General features: G+C 37.2%; 1 protein-coding gene across 1 annotated transcript in view; it reads left to right on the top strand.

The window, feature by feature from the left end:
• The window catches only part of CUNH12orf40 (chromosome unknown C12orf40 homolog), a 56161-nt gene extending 39906 nt beyond the window's left edge, over nt 1-16255 (top strand). Inside the window, 6 exon segments of the mRNA XM_004648910.1 lie at nt 1-60; nt 626-694; nt 2270-2330; nt 4375-4432; nt 12906-12988; nt 15752-16255. Coding sequence (XP_004648967.1) covers nt 1-60; nt 626-694; nt 2270-2330; nt 4375-4432; nt 12906-12988; nt 15752-16255 — 835 coding nt within the window.
• Nucleotides 16256-21984: the final 5729 nt, after the last annotated feature.

The raw sequence follows: 21984 nt of genomic DNA, 5'->3' as shown, positions 1-21984 counted from the left end.
ATATATAATCTCTGCATTTTTTTCTGAGGATTGTTACCCAACTAGTTATGAAAAACAAGATTGATATACTTTGAAAATGTAATAGTATATGTCTTGTTTTTAGCTTTAGTTTATATATTTTATGTGTATGTATATACTTACACAAACATTTGGCTCTCCATAGCCACAGGTTCCCAATCAGCAGATCAAGCTAACCATATACTATTGAAATAATTTAAAAGCATTGAATATTGAATATGTGTGGTCTTTCTTCTTGCCATTGTTCCTCAACCAATATAGAATAGTAGCTACTTGTATAGCATTTACCTTGTGCTATATATGTGATAGAGAGTGTATACAAACCACACAGGAAGATATGAGTAGGTCACATGGCAGATACTAAGTCATTGTAAGCAAGATATTTGAGCATGCATGGATTTTGATCTGTAGAAGTGGTTAAAGGAGGTCCTAGTCCCCCATAGTTGCTAAAGGAGGACTGTGTAGTTTTTATGTATGGAGAGTGAAATCAAAAATAGAATTTCTATTAGGTGACATTGGGAACCAGTGATTTGCCCTTTGTATATGGCATGGTAAGGTGAAAATACACTATGCTAAATTTTTGACTTAATGGTTTTATTTTTACAGGAAAATGTGAGAATGATTACCAAGAAAAGATGCTACAGAAAAATAACCAGGAAGATCCGGTGAGCTCTGTGTAAGTTTTTAGTACGCTTTGGGAATTGTATGACAGTGTAGCATGTTGAAGAATGAACTAGTGCAGAGTGACACAGGACTGTCACTGAGTGTGAGCAACCAGGGCAGAGAGAAGCCTTACTATATACACAGTCTCAGCAATATCTCTCTCACTGAGAATACAGTGTTCACACTTGCTAGTCCCCAAAAACCTTATCTGAATATTCCACTTGAGAAACTGATCTGTGTGTTCATATATCCGCCAGAATGTCAGTTTACTTACACTAAGAAGTAGAGGGCTTGTTTAGGTAGGGCTGCTTCCTGGCATGAGGAGAAAGTCATCTTTAGGGTCTTGGGAGAGGACCGTGTGGCTGGCAGAAAATCCGAACGAAGAGTAAGAGAGTCATATCGGTGGCATAAGTACGCACATCTGCACCGGTTTATGGGCCAGTGTGTGTTGCAGAGCTGTGTCTTCATGCTAACAGGCTCCTCTCAGAGACTCCCTGCATCCTCTGACTCTATTTTCCATTTTATTATTGTGACGTTTTATATGAAAACAATTATACTTCATCAGATGTTGGTGTAGCTTCTTGCTGCTGGTGTATAAAATGTGTTTAATGAGATTTTAACCTATTGTTGCTTGATATTTAACTTACTCTTTAGTTCTGGGGCTGTCTCTTAGTGACTTTTACATGATGACCTACCATCATAAACTTAATTCTTTACATGATTCTGGCCACAAGCAGAATTGGATGATAACTGAATCAAATTCATTGGTTAGGTGAGTGTTGACTTTTTAAGAAAATATGGTTTAGTTCTTGTCCAATTAGGTTTGTGACTAGAATTGAGAAAAATTTAATACTTCAAAGTTAAAGAGACATTTATCTCAGCTAGTAGTTTTTAAAAAATTCTCTCTTGGTAATAATTAACTGTGTCTTTTGTTTACAGTCTTTATTGTAATAGGGCCATGCTATCCACAGGGAGTGCAGTGCCCAGAAGAAACCCTTGTAGACTGCACTTCAATTTATAGTATCTTTGTTACTGGAAATAATTAACTAGAACATACTATTATTAGATATGGTTTCCTAGGGAAATCTTTAAAATATCTATATGCTATTTTATATAATTAAAATGTAGACTCCCAATTTTTATTTTTTATTTTTTAACTTTTTTTCAGAACCAGGGTTTGAACTCAGACCCTGCGCTTGCCAGGGAAGCACTTATTCTACTGAGCCCCATGACTCCCAATTTTTAAATAAAATTAACATACTAAGTTCTTTGCTTTCCAAGTATGTAGAAGTTCACAAATGAAAAACTTATTTGTTAGCCCTTGAATTTTAAAATGTACTCTACGAAATTGTTTTAGAATGTGTTTCCTAAATCTGCTGCAGATCTACATTTACTTGAGCAGGGTAATTTTAAACCAATAGAATGCGAAGTTTGACCCATATGTAATAAATAAGCTCCTGAGCATGGGGTTTATCCATCATTGTTTTTTAAAAAGCTTTAGTATGCTTTTCTGAAGCCAAGTATTAAAATCATAGTTTAAAGCAATAGCCTTAAGGAGAATAAAGCATAACTGTCTCACAACCCTTAGGTGTAATAGCCCTATGGAAGAGTTGCATCTTAACCGGTCAGGGAACTTTGGACTTGGCGAGGTAAGGCACACTGTCAGGTTATCTTTCCTATGAGGTTCATATTTTATCATATTTTAATTTGTATAGTTTACAGTATTTTGACATAAGGTTAGCTTGCATTGAAATGATTTTCTGGATATTCTTTTATCTATTCATATTTTCTTACACCTGTAAAATCATGACTCAGATGTAGAAATAAAAACACCTTTTAGGTGAGGTAGCTCAATGGATTAAAACATCTGCTTAGGCAAGCTTAGGCAAGTACAGGGACCATAGTTTGATCCCAGGCACCACATGCTGCACCAGCCCACCTGCAGGGTAGGCTGAGTTGGCCAGAGATTGGGTGTAGTGTCACATGCCTGTAATTCCAGGACTGGGTAGGCTGGAAACAGGAAGATCCCCTGTGCTGCATAGTGAGACCCTGCAACAACCAGCTATATTAAAAAAAAAAAAAACCAAAAATTTTTTAAACTATAATGTCCTTGAGACAAACCAATCTAGATACATTTTACCTTTTTTTTTTTTTTTTTTTGTACCAGGAATCAAACTTAGGACGTTGCATTTGCTAGGCAGGTACTGTGCTGCTGAGCAGTATCTTCGGCCAAAGATATATTTTAAATGTTTTCTCTAAGAGCTATGCAATTTCTTAAAACATTAAAAATGGTTTAGGTTTTTATATGCTATTTTGACACTAATAAGTTCTGATAACCCACTGCCATTGGACCTGCCTTAACATGCTATTCCAAATGTAGATACATATTTAAGAATGTGGAGGGCCAGGGATATAGCTCAGTGGCACAAGCACCTGCCTGGCAAATGTAAGGCCCTCATAAAAAGGCTGTGTTTTTGTTGTTGTAACAATATTAAAAACTTTATGTAACTCACAAGATTGAGCTCTTAAAATACAAATAAACTTCATACTACATGCGTATCTGGAAAATATGCAGCTCGCAAGTTGCTAGGGCTAATCAGAAAAAATGCTTTTAGGTAAGCCTTAAAAGGAATCAGGTTCAGCAAAGAAATTCTTTGGAGGAGGAGAATTGTGAAAAAAATTTTGTGGGCCCTGTTTTGAAGTAATGTACATTAATCTCTGTCCATAATCAGAAATTAAACTATTTGTCCAGCCTAGCTCCCGGGAGGCCAGGAAATTGGACTAGCATATAGTGAGGAAGAATCAGGCTTGGTGAATAGCTAGACATTTTGTCCTTTATCTTGTCTGTCTAAATTAACTCTGTATCAATGCAACAGAGGATGTATAGAAAGCATTATTTTAAATGCATGATATATTTACAAGTACAATTCATATAATAGGCCAAATCTAAATATTTAGCAGAGGAGAGGTTTGTATTTACAGTTTCTAATCAAAATTCAAGAAGCTTGAAGTTAACCAAAATATGGTGCTTAACTTCCTTGATGTTCCTGGAAATTAAGAAACACTCTAGTCAAAACCAATATTACGTTTTATGGAAAATTTTTGCTGCTAAGCTTTTACCACTTTTTTAAAAAAGCACATAAATAGCAACTATGTGACTTAAGAAATTTGAAAGAATGACAGAACAGAGTGGCTTAGGATCTTGTCCCTTTTCATCTGCATTTATTATTATTGTCTGATGCCTTTTTAGTAATTTATTTCTTAGCAAGTGACTATTGCTTGCTGGTTTGTTTGTTTTTTTATTTATTGGATATAGGATCTCTCACTATGCAGCTGATACTTCAAGTAATCCTCTTGTCTCAGCCTCCCCAACACTAGGATTACAGGTGTGCGCCACCACACCTGGTTTTGAGGTTTGCATGGCATGCGGTATTGGGGATCAAACTCACGTCTTTGCACTTGCCAGGCAGGTGCTTAGACTGCTGAGCTCTCTCAGCCCTGTTGCTTGCTGTTTGTAAACCAAGTTAAATTTTATTTTGTAGTTCTCAGGCTAATTATTTTTGTGTGAAATCATCTTTGTTGAATTAAAGTAACATAAAGTACTATAAAATGAATCAATAACATTGATAGAAAGTTATGAATGGATATTATCATGCACTCTTGGAAATTGTTAACGTTTTTATTTTCTTCTAGATTATGATGGAAGAAGGAACGTATTCTTTAACATTTAGGCCAACATCTAAGAAAATCTGTAACGGTAACTATAAGTACATTTTAGTCTTTACAAAACTAACAATTAAATAGAAATCAATTAAATTAAAAGGGGTTTAAAACTTTTTACTGGACTGGCCAAATAGCTCAGCTGATTAAAGCACCTGCAAGCAGGTTTAGGGGCTGGGGAGTTGATCCCTGGGCCAGCCATGTCAGCCCTGCCCCCACAGGGCACTCTGAGATGGCAATTGAGACTGGGTGTGGTGGCGCACACCTGTAATCCCAGCTCTTGGGAGGCTGTAAACAGGCAGATCACTACGAGTATGATCTAGTAGTGAGACCCTGAACACCCATAGACCCTTCTCTAAAATTAAAAGTAATAATAATAATAATAAATATATAAATAAAAAATAAAGCTTTTTACCAGCAAATAAGCATTTTCTAGGTATCCCTTTACATCTTTCACAACATTTAAATGATAAATACACATAATGTAAATATAGTTTAACAAGTAATGAAACAAATATCCCTGTCCTCAACTATATAGTTCAAGAAATAATAGAAGCACTGTACTTTTGAAATACCTTTTTTGACTGTTTGAACAATATCTTTATTAAAATATATTATTAATATATTTATTAATGATAGGTAGACTATTGGTGTTTCAGGTTAACACAGTATACATTTTAAAAAGTCATATTTGGTAATGTTCTAATTTTTAGTGTGATTCATATGGATAGAATTACATACATAAATAAAAACTCCATGGTATCTCCAGTAAATTCTAAAGACTATAAAGTGATCCTGAGTACCCAGAATGTGGGAATCTTCACTTACAAATTATTCATCTGTCCTTTCTTGTTTCATTCTTTAAAAGAAAATAGCTTCTTGTCCATTCTGGGGTAGAGTATGCCTCATTTTGGGGTACAAGTCTGCTAGATAATGCCCTGAAAACATAGTGCTCGTATTTCCCTAAATAGTAATATTTTGTTGCCTTTATTATTTTGCTGAATTCATGCCCCTACAATATTTAAATGGCAATAATATCCATCTCTCACAAAAGTAAAAAAGAGGATATAAAAAAGGACCATTTTGTACCTATATGTACAACATAGGATAGATATACAGCTATTTTCTCTTAATTCAATGAGAAGAAAGATTTGCACTAATAGTGTTTGGACAGGATATCATGTCTGCATCTTGTGCTATGGATAACCACTATGAAGACAACAACATGCAATGTATTAATTATTGAAACTGTCCTAACCTGTTTTGAAACTGTCTCATTGGTGTTTGTTGCTTAATAAAATTAAAGCATCCTTCACAATGTATTGATACGAGGTTATAAAGGCAACAAAATGTTATTTAGGGAAAATATCAATTCCATTTCCTGTCCTGCCCTCTACAGGTAACTATTATCCTGAATTTGCTTTTATTTTTGTATTTGTGTGATATAATCTCCCACAAACTTTCCACTGCTTGATTTTGCATCTGTATGATGAAGAGACTTTTTTGCTTTGCTTTTTTGTGGAGGGTCTCCCAACTCTGCTTTGACTCATAGTGATCCTCCTATTTTCAGCCTTACCAGCACTGGGATTACAGGTGCACACTGCATGCCTGGACTCTATCGCTGGCTTATTGTTACTGGAGATGGGGCCAGCACTGCATGTGGTGCCAGAGATGGAACCCAGATCCCTGTGCTTGCCTAACAAGGTGCTTAGTCTGCTGAGCTGTCTCGCTGGTCCTGGAACTTTATGTATTTTCTGAAACTTCCTTTTTTCCATCCAGTATTGTATTTTGATGTTAATCACTTGATATTTGTGCCTATGGTACATTTTATTTATTTACTGCTACATAGCATTCAGTTTTGGGAATGTGCCTTGTTTTTTAATCTCTGTTAATGGTATTTAATTATTTTAAATAGTTTTCTCTTTGCTGTCCTTGATTCCTCTTGTGGCAAACATTTATGAAGTTCCTCTAGCACAATATGTGTAGTAGAAGAATTACCAGTTCTATGACAGGCACATTTGTACTTCTTGATGAGCAAATTTGTTTTGTACAACATTTAGACTGTTTAACCTTGCACCAGCAAAGGACACTCCTAGTCACATTGTTTCATCACTACTACGCAGTTTTCTATCATTGTTGGTGATGATGTCATTGTAGTTTTAATTTCTATTTCTCTGAATATTAATTTAGTTAATTGGCTAAATTGTTTCATCTGTGAAATATATCATGTCTTTTGTCTGTGTTTCTTTTAATAAGTCTGGTTTTTCTTTATGGGATCTGTCTTCTGTATATCTGTCTTTATCTGTAGTTGTATCTGCCATATCCATCATAGAACAGCTTTCATTGCAACCCATAAGTTCTTTGTATGTTGTATTAACTTTATTGTTTAATTTAAAAAACTGTCTAATTTCTTCTTTAATTTCATCTGTAACTCATTGGTTGTTCAGGAGGGTGTTATTTAATTTACATATGTTTATTCCATTCTTGTGATTTCTTCAACATTGGTTTCTAATTTTCCTTGCACTGTGATCTGTTAATATACATGGCATAATTTTGATTCCTCTCTATTTCCTTAAGCATGTTCTGTGAGCTAGTACATCATCTATTTTGGAGATAGCCTGTGTGATGTTAAGGAAAATGTGTACTCTGAAGTTGTGGGGTGGAACACTGTAGACATTTTAAGTCCATTTTTTATTTAAAAATACGGTTCAGTTCTGATATTTCTTCTTTGATATATTTGTCTAGTTGATCGATTTGTGATAGTATTGATGTTGCCCATAAGTATTGGCACTTATCTAATTTTTCATATCTACTTGTGTTTAGTGTAGTTGGATCATCAGTGTTTTGTACATATGTATTGTATTATCTTTTTCTCTTGTTTCCTTTACAAGGATGTAGTGATCTTAGTCTTTCTTGGTCAGTGTTGGCTTGAAATCCACTTTGTCTGCAAATAGAATAGCCACTCCTGCTTTTTTTCCCCCTATTCCTATTGCATGGAGTATTGTTTCCCATCCATTGACTTTGAGTCTATGAGTTTCTCCTTCAATTAAATGTATATCTTATATATAGCCTGTTGGGTTTTTTTTTTAATGGTTTTTAATCCATTCTGTCCTTGTCATATGTTATTTTCCTTTTGTTGATTCTCTTTCCCTCCTATTTAAAATTTTTTTTAATGTATTTGATATTGGGTCTCACTACACACGTTGGGCTCCTAGTGGGCCTCCTATTTTCAGCCTCCCAAGCTCTGAGGTGTGGGCCACCATGCCTGGTCTTTTATTTAATTTCTTGCATTGTGTAGTGGAGTCATCCTATTGGGATTCTTAGAATTGTTGTCTTTTTCTATAATATCTTTTTTTTGTTGTTATTGTTGTATTTTTTGGGAAGGGTCTACAGGGTGTTCAGGGTCTTACTACTAATTCTGACTCATAGTGATCCGCCTGTTTAGAGCCTCCCAGGAGCTGGGATTACAGACATGCACCACTGTGCCGAGTCTTAATTGCCATCTCAGAGCATCCCGGGGATGGGGCTGGCATGGCAGGCCGGGTGATCGAACCCCCAGCTCCTGCTCCTGCTTGCAGGCACTTTAATTGGCTGAGCTATTTGGCTGGCCCATTTTTCTATAATACCATTTAAAAGTCTTTGGAGTGCTCTTTTGCTGATCATAACTTTCTGTAGGTGTTCTTTATTATAGAAGTATCTTATTTTTCCATTAGTTTTGAAGGATAATTTTGTAAAGTACATCATTCTCAGTGGGGATGGATTAGGGCTTAAAATACTTCACTACAAGCTCCTCTTGACCTCAGGTTTTGTGTTTAGAGATGTGCTATAATTCTGATGGGGTTTTTTTCTTAATAAGTGATTCTTTTTTCTAATAGCTTTTTTTTTTTTTTTTTTTTTTTTCCAGAACCAGGGATTGAACACTCAGGCCATTGTACTTGCCAGGGAGGTGCTTATTGCACTGAACCATCTCCCCGGCCCCTCTAATAGCTTTTAATATTGTATTCTTGTATTGAATTTCTGAAATTCTGACTATTATATACCTTGTGATAGATTTTTTTAAATCATGACTAATTACAGTTCTATATGCCTTACTGACTGCATGTTAAATTCTTTTTCCCTGCTAGGAAACTTGTTCTGTGAACATGTTTTTTATGTCATTTGTGCTGTCTTCTGCATTTGCATTGACTCCAAACAATTTATTTTTCTTTACATCATTTAGCAGGTGTTGATTTTTCATGGTCCTTAATAATTTTAAGGAATTTTTCTTTTCCTGATTGCTAACTACAGTCCTAGCTTCTAGATCTTATAATCTGTCCTCACATTAGTTCATTCTGTTGCATATACTTTCAATAGAAATTTTAGTGTCGTGGATACCTTCTTGAATCTGTTTCATCGGTTCCATTTTTTCATATGTTGGACATTCATAGTATCTATCATTTTCTTTAGTTCTTCTATTTTTTATCTATATCTTCTCTAGATTCACTGATCATGCCTTTTATCGTGTTCATCATCTCTGAAGTTACCTAAGAAATTATGATTTGCTCTTTTTCTAGAGTGTCATTAATTTGCTTTGTGAGTTCCACTGTTACACTTTAGAGAGTGCAGGTGGGTGGCTTGTTAAGTGTTGCCCCTCATCCCCTGGGTTGCTTTTGGGGGCTGGAAGTTAGGAGGGTTGCAGATTGCTTGCATATCTTTCGTAGGGTGGGTTTTTTATTTTTTTATTTCCACTGTTGATTCTTGTAAATTGTTTATGGTAGGTATCCTTACTGCTACTACCAAGAACCCTTGGCAAATGACTAATTCTCAGGGGTATCTTCCAAATGTATCTGACTGCTAGGTTTTGAATCTGCTGTGAGAACCTACCTCTTTAATTTACTGGGGATAAGATATTGCTGCCTCTTTTGCCTAGCCCCTAATTCTTTGTTACTGGCCTGTAGTAGTATTTATGTCCCTCCAAGCAGTCTGTCTTGGCATACAAGGAACAACTGATTGGAACAATTGGAACTGATTGTCACCTGGGCTAAAGTAGTACAATCATTAAGAAGAATAGCATCAAACGCAGCTTAGAAAATAAATTATAGTAACTAACTGCCACCTTAACCAGATGAATGAGATTTGTAGTTGTACCACAAAATCTAAAACAGACCAGAGAATTATGTACAGTGAATATCCTCTCAGTATGGTGATTTTACCCTCTGGGGAGAAAATTAAAAGGGTTAAAAATGGAGAAATATAACAAAAGAGATTGGAAGCAAACCTAGAGGAGAAAAGTAGATTACACAAACTTTGGGGATTGGTGAAGACAGATGTGAAAGAGGGGAAGAAGAAACAAGAACAGAACAAATCAAGAAGAAAAACTTAGCAAATGACTACTTCTCAGGGATATCTTCTGTATGTAGCTGGCAGTTGGGTTTTGGGTCTGTTGCAAGACCTAACTTGTACAAAACAAGAAGAAACAAAAAGAAAAAAGTAGGAAAAAATGAATATGTAAAGGCAAAGGAAGGAAAGCAGAAAAAAAAATATATCCATGTCAGTTCATGTCTCTCCCATCACTGGTTGACAGAGGGACCAGACAGAGCCCAGATCTGTTTTAGTTAATCTCACAAAGCCAGCAGTAAAATTTTATTTGTGAGTAATCCCAGCAAGCTTGGAACTTTGGTTCCATTGAAGTTAAGGCTGCTTCTGGTTTCTGTCTGTGAGGCTGGGGACCAAGTGTTTTAACCCACAGCTCTTGGAGTGCCTCTTGCTGGCTTGAACTCACCTCCATGCTGGCTTGAACTCCACTCCCTGGCCTCCTGCCTGCTTGACCTCCACTGAGTCTCACCTGGAGCCAGCCCACAACTGCTCTGAATTCTGAGCTGGGTTGGCCCCTTCTAAAATGGCTACTGGCCAGTTGCCTTTTCTTGGGGGCCTCTGCAGCCTGCTGCATCCTCTTTCCTCTGTTCCACTGGTACATTTCTCCATGGAGGCCTCCGGGGCTTCCAGTAGTCACCAAGACCCAGCAGGTTCATACTGTCCTTGCTGTGCTGCCAGGCAGTGCTAACAGAGAAAGAAGCTCACCACCTCCCTCATCTGCATCATATGCCCCATCTTCTCTCTCCCCATGGACTTTAATTCCCACTTCAGATAGTTTCTGGGTCAGGACCCCACATCCCCCCTCCTCCTCTTCTTCACATTGTGCCATTCCAGCATCTGGTTTACAAATGTCAGAGACACTGATTCCTGTTGCTCTTCATTTTGCTGTCTTTGCAGAAGTTGAATCGTGACCATTTGAACAGGGATGATGTGATGCAGGCCTTTAAAAAGAGTGAATCTGACTAATAAATTTCATAATTGGGGTCATCAAGGCATTCTTGTAATAAATCCCACCAAATCATAATGCAGTATGGTAGTCTCTTAATTTTTCTATTATTTATTGTAAAAATTTTGGGTATTTGTAACTTTTCTGTAAAAATCTTTATCAGATTTTGATGTTAATGTTATCAGATTCAGAAAAACATTTCAGATCTCCTTAATTGTTTAAATTGAGGCTAGTTGAAAGTTTTTGAACATTTCCATCACTTGCCTCCTTTCCTTCCCAGCATCACTACTGTCTTACAGATCCTCATCCAGCAGACCTGGATCGCACAGATCACTGACTGGCTTCCATCAGCCTCCCTGCTCAGCAGTCCAGCCCTTGCTGAGTGGAGCTTCCCACCTGGCAAGCTGGTGTGCATCTTTGTCTCATCACTCTGGAAAGCAAAGTCTGAAACATCACAGAATTTGAGCCTATACTGGGTACCTTTAGCAACTTAAGATGTTGTCTCAAAACAAGAATAGTCTTAAAAATTCTGAAGATGTAGCTCAATCCAGAATCCCTGTATTCAGTCACCAGTACCAGACACAGAGACTTTTAAAAATAACCTCAGTGTATCCTTCCACATTCTTTTCCATCTATCTCCTGTACTTTTTGTCTTGTTGCCTTGGAAAATGTTTATTCATCATTCAAAACTGTTTTTCCTTATTCACATTTTCACTTTAAATCTTTAAATTTTCCTTTAGCCAGAGCTCATCGTGCTTAGGTCCTTACTTTTTTTCTGTTGTATGTGACTTCGGTTATCATATCTTGTTTTCTGACTCTGGAAAAAAAAAGTCTTTCTGCACTCCATCAGGAACCCTTTGAGGCTTATGGACCCACGTCCCCAGTAACTGGCATCACACCTTACGTAGTTGCTCAGTGACTTTGACCTGAGTTTTCCTCGACCTGTCCGTCTCGGCCTGTAATAAGTAAGATGTTCGTGCTTTGCTGCTGATGACTCGGTTTATAGTAACTACAGACTCAGTTACCTTTTATAGGAAAGGTCTTTAGATTAGGTTGTGAGTTGTGAAATCTTGCCATTCACTTTTCTGGGTTATGTTTTCTGCTGTTAGAATCTGTTCTCTGGAAATAAATTTCTTCCAAAAATTACGAAATAAGATTTAGAGTTGAGCTGAGTTCTTTCTGCCTCTGTTGTGGGGAGAGAGCTGGTCGACCGAAGGCACAGCTAGTACTGAGGGTTTATTGCACATGGCAGGGCCCAGGGTTTGGTAGGTGCTGTTCTGTACTCCAGGCCTCTTGCTTTTCTTTCTTTCTCTCTTTTTTTTTTTAATATTTCAAGGAAGGATCTGTAGGGTGTTCAGGGTCTCATTACCAGATTGGACTCATAGTATCCACCTGTTTACAGAGCTGGGATTACAAGTGCACACCACCACGCCCAGTCTCCATTGCTGTTTCAGCATGCCCCGGAACGGGGCAGGCTTGGCAGGCCTGGGGATTGAACCCCCGGCCTCTGCACCTGCCTTTTTTTTCTTGATAGGGAGTCATTTTTGTAAGCAAGGAGACAGGAATGACTGGGTTACTATGAATACTGTCGATTTTAAACATGATAGAGGACATGACTCATTTTCCACTCCATTTTTAACTTTTAAATCATAAGATAATGTGTTAGGCATATAATGAAAAGATATAATATTGAATGGTTTGAATAGGTTTTTTTTTTTTTCCATACAGCTTTGATTACAGAATGAAGTTTCATTTGCTTGATTAGCAACATCTAACCTTGGGACTTGATAAACTAGGTTTTCCTGCTTTCCTATGGGTTGACGCTTTAAGTTATTTGTCCATCAAAGTGGTTCATATGTTGGAAGAATCAGTGCTGTTTTTCCCTGTTCTGCTCTTCTCCCCTTTTGTCCTTCCTTTTTACTTTAGATGCAGATCTTGTGAAGGTAAAATAAATCCCAGTATCACTTAGAAATGCTGGCCATGGGGCCAGGGAGATGGCTCAGTGGAATAAGCGCTTCCCTGAGTTCAATCCCCCGCTCTGCCAAAAGAAAAAGAGAAACGTGCAAGGGGCCACGGATCCAATTTTAACTAACGTTGGCAGTTTTTAAGTGCTGTTGCTTTGTTAGCTAAGTGCACATTTCCAGCTCGGTGTGTACTCCAGCTCATCAGTGCGCACGGTCCTGCGGCTCCCCCTTGCCCTCAGGTCTCGATTCTTCGCAGTGCAGTCCGTGCTCCAGCTACTCGCCAAGGCCCACGGAGAGCTGCTTCAGTTCCAGTCCAGAGATGGTGCGTCGTGCTGCTTTTCTTTTAACTTGTTAATACACTTGTATTAAGGTAGAATTGTTTGTTTTTGGGGTAGTTTACTTTCACATTATGAAAAAGCTTTGAATCAATAATAAAAATAGTATTTTTAAAAAGCACACAAGTATAAGAAATTTTAAAATATAAAACCAAGACATAAAAATGTGACTGATATTACTCATTGATAGTTATAAAAATGGTGAATGTGTTAATTACAGATTTTATCAAGATATGAATATGGCATACACATGTATATAAATATGGATAATTATAAAACGGTAGTTATATCTATAATAGATATGTAATACTCCTTTAAAAATTGTTAGACTTATAGTAATTAGAAAAATAAAATGCATACATTCAAATAGTCTCAAGGCATATGGAAAGAAAACTGTTATTAAAACAAAATCTCAAATAATTGGAGTCACATACTTTGAGTAGGAATGCTACATTTCTAATAAATTACAGATTAAGATGTAACTACCTGTTTGTACTCTTCTGTCTTCGTCCTTTCTACCCTTTATCTCTATTTTGTTACCAACTACCCTTGTCATTGAGTGACACCAATGACTTCTGTGTTGCCAAATTCACTGGGTACCTTTCAGTCTTTATAAGAACTCCTAGTGTGAGTAGAAGATACTGCAGTTTTTAAAGAACATTTTTGTCGCTCTGCATTTATGGTAACACTGCTTTGTTTTTTGTGCCTACCTGTATGAATGTTACTTTATGCCTTTGCCCTCTTCTTCCCTGCCTTGCCTTCTACGTGACTGTAATGTTTATGTTTGAAACATCACCTTTTCTGTTAGCCTGTGCTCTAGGCTAGTAGTGCTGTTACACACTTCATGGACTTCCTGTCTGAGTGACGGCAGTTCTTAGCAGTAGGACTTTGGTCCTGATCCTTACTTAAACATCCAATTTCCAGTTGGGCCTAGCATCTCAGGCTTTTTCACAGAAATCTTCATCTCTTCATAGTTCAAACTGAAGACACACTGTTTTTCCCCCAAATCAGTTTTTATGATCTTTCTCACATCTACTTATCCAAGTATTCATACCAAAATCGTAGCACAATATTAACCTTGTCATTTCTTCTTCATCTCATCTGCCCCCTCAAAACCATCTGTTACTGTATCTGTCATTCAGTTATATCTGTAAAGTAACTTGCAAATGCATCTACTTCTCTCAGCTCCTGTATTACTCTTAGACTATTGTGATTTGTTTTGTAGGACATCTCTTTACTTTTCTTGTTTCATTTTTTCCTCTAGTCTCAGATATAATTTTCTTTGAAAACATAAATTGGGCCATCCTACTCCTATGTATAAATATTTGGTGGACCCCTGCTTTCATGTCCTTCCACCCTATTCTGGTGACTGAGCCCAGCGCCTTTTATTTTGGGCAGAGCCCCCCACAGAAGCCTGGGCTGGCCTTGACCCTGGACCTCCCACAGGCGTGGTCACTGTGTTCAGCTGGGGGTTCTCAGTTACTCCCTCTGGATGCTTTACAGTGGCTGGGGCCATGTGTTCTGCTCCTGGCTGACACCCCAGATCTTCTGTTGTCCCTCTCCTGTCAACACACTTTGGTCTTTCACTTTCTTTAGTTTGTAACTCGTTTCTCCTTCAGGGTTTTTTGCATTGTTTCCTCAGTCTTGCTTCTGGTTTATCCTTTGAGTTCAGATTAAAGATGTTGCACATTTCCAAAGTCCCTGCAGCCTCAGGCCACTTGGTTTTATTTTCAGAGTGTCTGTACTTGGCCTTCACAATGCTTTTGTTGGTTGTGTTTCTATGTTCGTGTGGAGGAGTACTTGCTTCCATCATGTGTGCCTGTTCTTTGTGTTCGCAAGACAGCACCATTTCAACTTACTTGTACTTCAGATGCCATTTAGAAAATAATTGTGTACATTGCTTTTTCTATTTTGGGTTTAGTTTTAATGCTATTTCCTGGGCTTTTGCCATTTCATTGCTGACCACCCAAGGCATGTACCCCATTTGGGTTTCTTTATAGTAGCTTTGTCCCCTTCTCCATTTTTTAGCTTGGATAACCAGTACTCATCAATATAAGATTTTCAAAACCATTTCCATTAAATATGTTCTATTTTCATTAATAAATCATACATTTTCATGAAGTAAAATCTAGAAATTCACCTTAACAGATTAAAATCGAGTCCTCTTTTAAAAGGTCATATTTGTCTCGTACATAACAGTTGAGATATTTATTGCTGTTTGGTCTTTCTTGATTTCAGGTAGCTGATACTCTTGTTATCTTAGGATATGCTATATCTGTAATGGAACACGCCTGTAAACGCGTATTTTTTAATTCATGGATGAATGAGTAAATAATACAAATGACATGTATTAATTGTTACCTTCAGAGATCTTATATCTATCCATTCTTTCTAAGAACTTGAAGTTTGTTACCTGTCATTCTTTGTGAAAGCTTAGTAGCTGGATGCAGCTGTGATTACAGATACTGAGAAGAGACAAGGTTCCTCATCTCTCTCTCTCTCTCTCTCTCTCTCTCTCTCTCTCTCAGCTCTTTTGGGTTTTTATTACAAAGGCTATTATTGTTCTTATTATTTTAAAATCCATAACCTACTGGAAGGAGTAGTAGATTGAAGGCTTTAATGGCATATCTGCTTTAAATTTCTACTAAATTTAGTGGTTCATTATAATGTAGATTTTTAAGGATGTATGTTTTAGAGTTGTTGCTTTTTTAAAAATGTAAGATTATTTACAGCAAAATTATTTCTTTTAGCCATCTGATGATGAAGACCAAATATTGCGACAAACTGAAGACTCAAATAAGATATCCACAAAAACCACAGAAACAAGTAATAACTTTTACCTAGAAAGGATGGTGGAACTTTCAGATGATAGGATTGTTAACAACAATGCTAAATTTCACAAGCTGAATGAGAAATTTTATCAGTGTTCAATAAAAAATAATGCACATCAGTTTCCACAAACCCAGGACAATTTATCACATGCACTGGAAAACAAAACCAGCAGCTGCATTGTGCAGATTGTAAGACATGACACAGGGGTGCAGACAGAGCCGGAAGCTGTGGGGGAAGACAAGTTAGATGCTGCCGTACAGTGTAATATACTTTCAGTGTGTGTGTGTGGGAGGGATGTGTCTTCTCTCCACAGTGCTGAAAGGTGCACGTCAGGAATTATGGCAGCTACCACTGGAGGGCAGGAGAGCCCTACGAATAGCTTGATATCTCAGCAAGAGGGAGCGGTTCAGCAGTTAATTTGAAGACATTGTGCAATACAGCAACCATTGTCAAATTCCTATCATCTTCTTCAAAGTTCTTTATCATTTCTAATGTTACTCTTTTTTTACTGTTCTGTATTTTAATAATATAATAATAATAATAATAAGAGATGTAGCATTTCATTTGAAAGCCAGAGTGCACGTTCTGAATCTCCTGTTGTATAATAAGGAATGAGAAATGTAGCTAAGCATAAAGTGGAAGTTTTCAGGGTGTTTGTTTAGGATTCTTTGTAAGACATTTAGTATTTATGCAGTTAATTTTTACATGGGCATTTCTTTAATAGCTTTTGTATATCTAAGTTTCCAAAGATTTATATTTAAAGCTTTCAGAAATTATACTTGTAAATCTATTACCATTTTCATGTTTATTCATTACATTATAGTGATATAGTGTTATTTATGGATTAAAATTGCTTAATTACTTTCTTGTGGCATTTATTTTAAAATAGTATAATTGTTTCTTGCAGAGAAAAATGTTCTCTTCCAAGATTTTAAGGTAGAGAATTTTAACTAATGTCTAATGTGTTTTATGCCCTCATTATAAAAACTTTGTTAGCTACTTCTGTTTAATATTACACCCCATTTAAAATTCTGAATTAGGGTTAAACTGTGCTGTCTGTAGATAATGCAGTTCTGTTGGCCAAATGAATAAATTTGAGATGCTTCCAGGAAAATGGATACGCCTGGAAAAGACAATGTTAAGTCGAATAAATCAGACACACAATCTTGAATGCTGTAGGATATTTCTCATTTGAGTGAGGAAAGTATGAATATATGAAGGGAAAAAAAGGAATGACAGAAGGAAACAGGGAGGCAGGTCTTTTGCAAATACAAGGATACCAGGAAGTGAGAGGAAGGCATCATAAAAATAATTAAAATGGGTCATGTATGGGTACCAGATACCCACAATGAATGTATGCATTACCCGTTGTAAACATGGGCTAGACATAATGATGATAAAAATACTAATGAGCCAGGTATGGTGGCACATGCCCGTAAGCCCAGCACTTGGGAGGCTGAGGCAGAAGGCTCACCTTGAGTATAAGGCCAGCCTGAACTGCATAATGAGACCATGTAAAAAAAAAAGTGCTAATGAAAATAGGGAAAGGCAGTTTAGAGAGGGAGGGAGATGGGTAAGGAGAGGAAGAAGATTAAAAAAAGATGTGTTATATGCACGCACCTACTCCCTGAGCTGAATGTACTTCACACAGGTACTGTACTAAAAAGTAAGATTTTAAAATATGTGTTCTCTACATCTACACCAGTTTGGATAGCTTCAACTTGTGGTGGGGTTACATCCTGGTAACCTGATTCTGTGTTGGAGACAATGCAGGTGAAAGATGCCTACCTCCCACCGTCACGGCCCAGTGCTTTGCATGCACTTGTGCACTTGCTATTTCCCCATGAGGCTGTGTGGCTGATGGAGCTGCAGCCTGCTGTCACTGCCCAGCACAGTGGAACCTTGTGCTGCATGTGGCTAAGCCAGGAAAAGAGAGCAATTCAGATTGTGTGCTGCTGTGTTACCCAAGATTGAGCCATTGTGAACTGGAGAACATGCTGTAAAGTACACAGCAGAGGGCATTCTGTATCTAAACCAAGAAACTTGGTAGAGGCTCCTGTGCCTTAAGGAATATTTGCACACTGCACTAGAGATGGGTAAGGTGTGCAGGTGACATGATGCAGGTGTGGTGCCCAGGTGACATGATGCAGAACAGTTTACAAGTACAGGTAGTTAGTGTGTAAGTAATGAGTCTTCAGATTTTTAGCTAGTTCTAGGAAATTATATTTGCTGCCTTTTTTCATAAAGAATGATTTAATTTTTACATGGAAATTTCTTTAATAGCTTTTGTGTAAGTTTTCAGAGAATTGTATTTAAAACTTTTAGAAATTAGACTTGTATGTCATGCAAGAAGAATATAATTACCCATTGTACGTTGATAGATTTTCCTGAGCAGCGTGTGCACAGACATGGCCTATTATGAGGTGGACTAAGATTGAGTTGTGGCTCTTGGTTTGGTTTCAAATATCAAATGATTTTTTCCAAATGTGAATCAGAGTTTGGTAATACTGATAACATAAAAATTTCCATCCAGTTCTGCTTTATCAACATCATAATGTAGTGGTGAAACTCAGTAAGGTAAGAATGTTCATAGCTTACCTATAATTTGCAGCATAGTAAAGAATTTTAATCATGCCCAGAGAGAGGCCTGGTCTTGGTTTTTGGACGGTGACTTCTGCTGTGAGTTTCCTGCCTTTGTTTTGCGTGGGCTACATGGAGCAGAGAGGAATTGGCTTGGGCTGCCTGTGAATGTGCTATTACTTTAAAAATAGTTGTTATGACACTGTAAAGGGGGACAACGACCTGTAGGTTGCTTGGGTCCTGCCTGCTTTGAATGTTACACTGGAGTATGTTTATTTGCCTGGGAAACTTCGATCAAGTTATATGGTAACTGCGACTTAACGGTGAACCTTTGAATGGAGCAGTTAGAAGGGACTGGGAAGGAGAGTTGTTCTGGCAGCCACCAGGCCATGTAATGGAACTCTGAGGAGGACTGTGGCCCACTAGGTGCTAGGACAGTGGCTGCCTGTGACTCCAGGGGAGAGTACAACCGGAAACACCTCACTTGTCACTTTCCTAGACTCACACTGTGCTGTGTGTCTTCCCTGGGCTCACTTTTACTCTTTTTCTTTAGTAAGCCAGACCTGTGAGCAAACAGTCAATCAGAGAGTTCTTTTGAGTCCTAGGCCATCAGGACCACTGAGCCCAGTGACCCCCAAGCAGAGCATGCTCATGTACTTTTTCAAACATACTTCTTCCATAGCTTATCTGAAGTTATAGTTGCTCAGTGTTCACTCAATTAATGACCCTTCCTTTCCTTTCCTGCCTCATTCCCCCTTCCAAGCCAGTATTTATGGATGTCGGATCTGAAACAAGATCTGTGTGCTTAAGCCCTTGCCTGTGGTCTGCTGTTGGAGCTGGTCAGGAGACTTGCAGAAAGCCAAGTACTTGGATGTGGAGTCTTTATCACTGTAGATCAAATGTTAATGTTTCTAATTTATTTTTAATTTTACATTTCTCTAGTCTCTGACTCTTTCCTTCCAAAGACTAGAAATTTAATACTGGAATCTACCAGCATAAGACACAGGTGATGAGAGAATTAATGAAATATGTATCCAAGTATTCAAAATTTAGGAGATAGTATGTTAGTAAGGAGGACAGAGCAAAAAATCTCTATGTTTAATTGCTCTACTGACAGTGGAGAAGAGAGAATGTGCCAGAGCAGTGGTAGCGAACCTAGGGCACACATTTGTCTTTCAAGAAGGAGGATGTTGTGGTCTGAGTTGCTTTTTCTGAACTAGAACTTCAGTATTGGGGTTGAATTGCAGGGTTGGCACTTGGTGATAACTAAGGGGTTTTAGGTTGCAGTTTGGCTCTGTCTCCTAAATATTTGCTGTCTCTTGGGTAGAGGAGCGTTTACCAGATAATGGCTAAGAATTTTCCAGAATTGACTAGTCATAGTCATCTGTAGATAAAAGAAGGACAGTAAATTCCAGGTAGGGTAAATAAAGCTAGGAAACCCATACTATATGGCCAGCATGGTAAAATGATAAAACCTCAGTGTCAAAGATTAAAAGCAGCTGATGAGAAGAAAACTACCTTTCTAGAAAGGAGAGAGTTCCAAATGGGTTTTTAATGACAATAATGGAATTTGAGACATACCATTAATAGCTTTGGGTAAGATCTCAAGAAATACAACTTGGCGGTGGGCAGTGAGACTGGAAGGTTCCATTGTGCAAGGAGTAAAACCTGCTAATAGGAAATAATTGTAGCAGATCATTTTTTCAGCCCTGCAACTATTAAAAATTTATATGATTTTTGTGATTTATCTTTAAGATCCTTATATTACATATACATAGAGCTTTTTCTTTGCCAACAAAGAAAAGGTAGTTCTGTTTAGTCTTTTTATGTATTCAACTATTTTTTTAATTTCTTGATTTCTTTAGACCTTCTTGGTAATGACTTTGCAGCACTTGAAATTGTCTTACCAGGGGTGTATCTTTTATTTTTACATGTTGGATGTTGGTCTGCAGTGTATATTCATTTATGTTCATTGCTCAGGATATAGCACATGTTCTCTTATTTCTTTCAAAATGCTTTATTTTAAGCTTTTTGTTAGTATCTTTTTTTTTTCCTTTGTACCAGGGATCTAACTCAGCATCTTCTGTTTGCCAGGCAGCTGCTTATTCTGCTGAGCTGTCTTGCTGGCCCTGCTTTTTGTTAATATCTAAAGCTTTCCTTTTACACGTACTAGTTGATGTTTTTGAATCAGGACACTTAGACATGTTTGAGATGTTGAATGACTATGTATATTTTATATATAACATTTAACATATATGTATAAAACAATGTATAATACATACTTACATAATTATATGTAATTGTCAACAGATATTAAAGAACCTCAGAACAAAATCTTGTAAGATACTACACAGAGTGAATTGAGGTAGCTGGTAGGTATTTTAGGTATAAGCATTCCTGTTAAGAGTGAGTTCTGTTCCTGCAACTAGGTAAGTAAATGAATTGGTAACCAAATGAGGAGTTGTATATAGTATGTACATTATAATATTCAGAACAAAGAAATGGTCAAAGAAAACTCTGAGTTCGTGACTTTGTTTTTATTACTGCATGTCAGTACTCTCACACGTACTATAATACGTAGCAACACATAACTGCAGTACACAAAACTTTTGTACAGTACTCAGCAAAGATTACAGGACCATATAAACACGGTGTAGTGTAGAAGAAGATGATGTTGACAAGAGGTTAGAACTGTGTGTGTGTGTGTGTGTGTGTGTGTGTGTGTGTGTGTGTATCACGCCATAAATCTGTGTGGCAGGTCATAAGTCTGAATAGTGCACTTTGGTTGTAAGTCCAAGCAGTCTTTAAAGCAGGCCATAAAATGAGGGATATCTGTGCTTATGTTCTTTTCAGGTATTCCTTTGTGGCTCAGTACCTGTGCATGCAGTTTTGTGTGTTTACCTTGTATTTTGTGGGTACAATCACATGTCAGTTTGTGTGAAATCTAAATTACACCTTAGTTACTTTATGTCAATCTTGTAGAAATAAATTTGCCTTTTAAAAATAAGTATTCAAGAAGAACTTCATTTTCCCTAGTATATAGTGCTTCTAAACTTTTTCTCAGTGGTATCTTTTGAACATCAAATGTTCTAAATTTTTATAAAATCTTATTGTGGTTACAAACATTTTCTTTTGTATTTCCTTCTCGAAGTTTTGTGGTTTTAGTGCTTGATTTATTTTCATTCCGTGAAATTGTCATATAGCATTACTGTCTGTTCTTTTTCAAAATTACTTTGCTTTATCTAGGCTATTTGTCTTTTCCTCTCTATTTTAGATTAGCCTGTCAGTTTATGCAAAAAGAAAATCTGGGTTAGATTTTGATATTGTTTTGAAACTGTATGAACTTGGAGGGGAACTGGTAATCAGTGCCAAGTTTTATAGTCAACAGGTATCTGTATCTCTCAATGTTTATAGAGTATTAAGTTTTTTGCAGCACTCTTTTGCCTGTACTACAACAACATGAGCAACCAAAGTTGTGCTTTGGTATTCTGTTTCAAAAATGCCTGCAGATAGCAAAATTAATGGATGCTCAAGAATGCGTATATATCGTGGCATAGTACTGACGTGTAGT

The sequence above is a fragment of the Octodon degus genome, unplaced genomic scaffold (assembly GCF_000260255.1).
Source record: "Octodon degus isolate 3935 unplaced genomic scaffold, OctDeg1.0 scaffold00021, whole genome shotgun sequence".
NCBI lineage: Eukaryota > Metazoa > Chordata > Mammalia > Rodentia > Octodontidae > Octodon > Octodon degus.
Note: the sequence above shows the minus strand (reverse complement) of the source record. Positions and strands in the feature narration are given on the sequence as shown.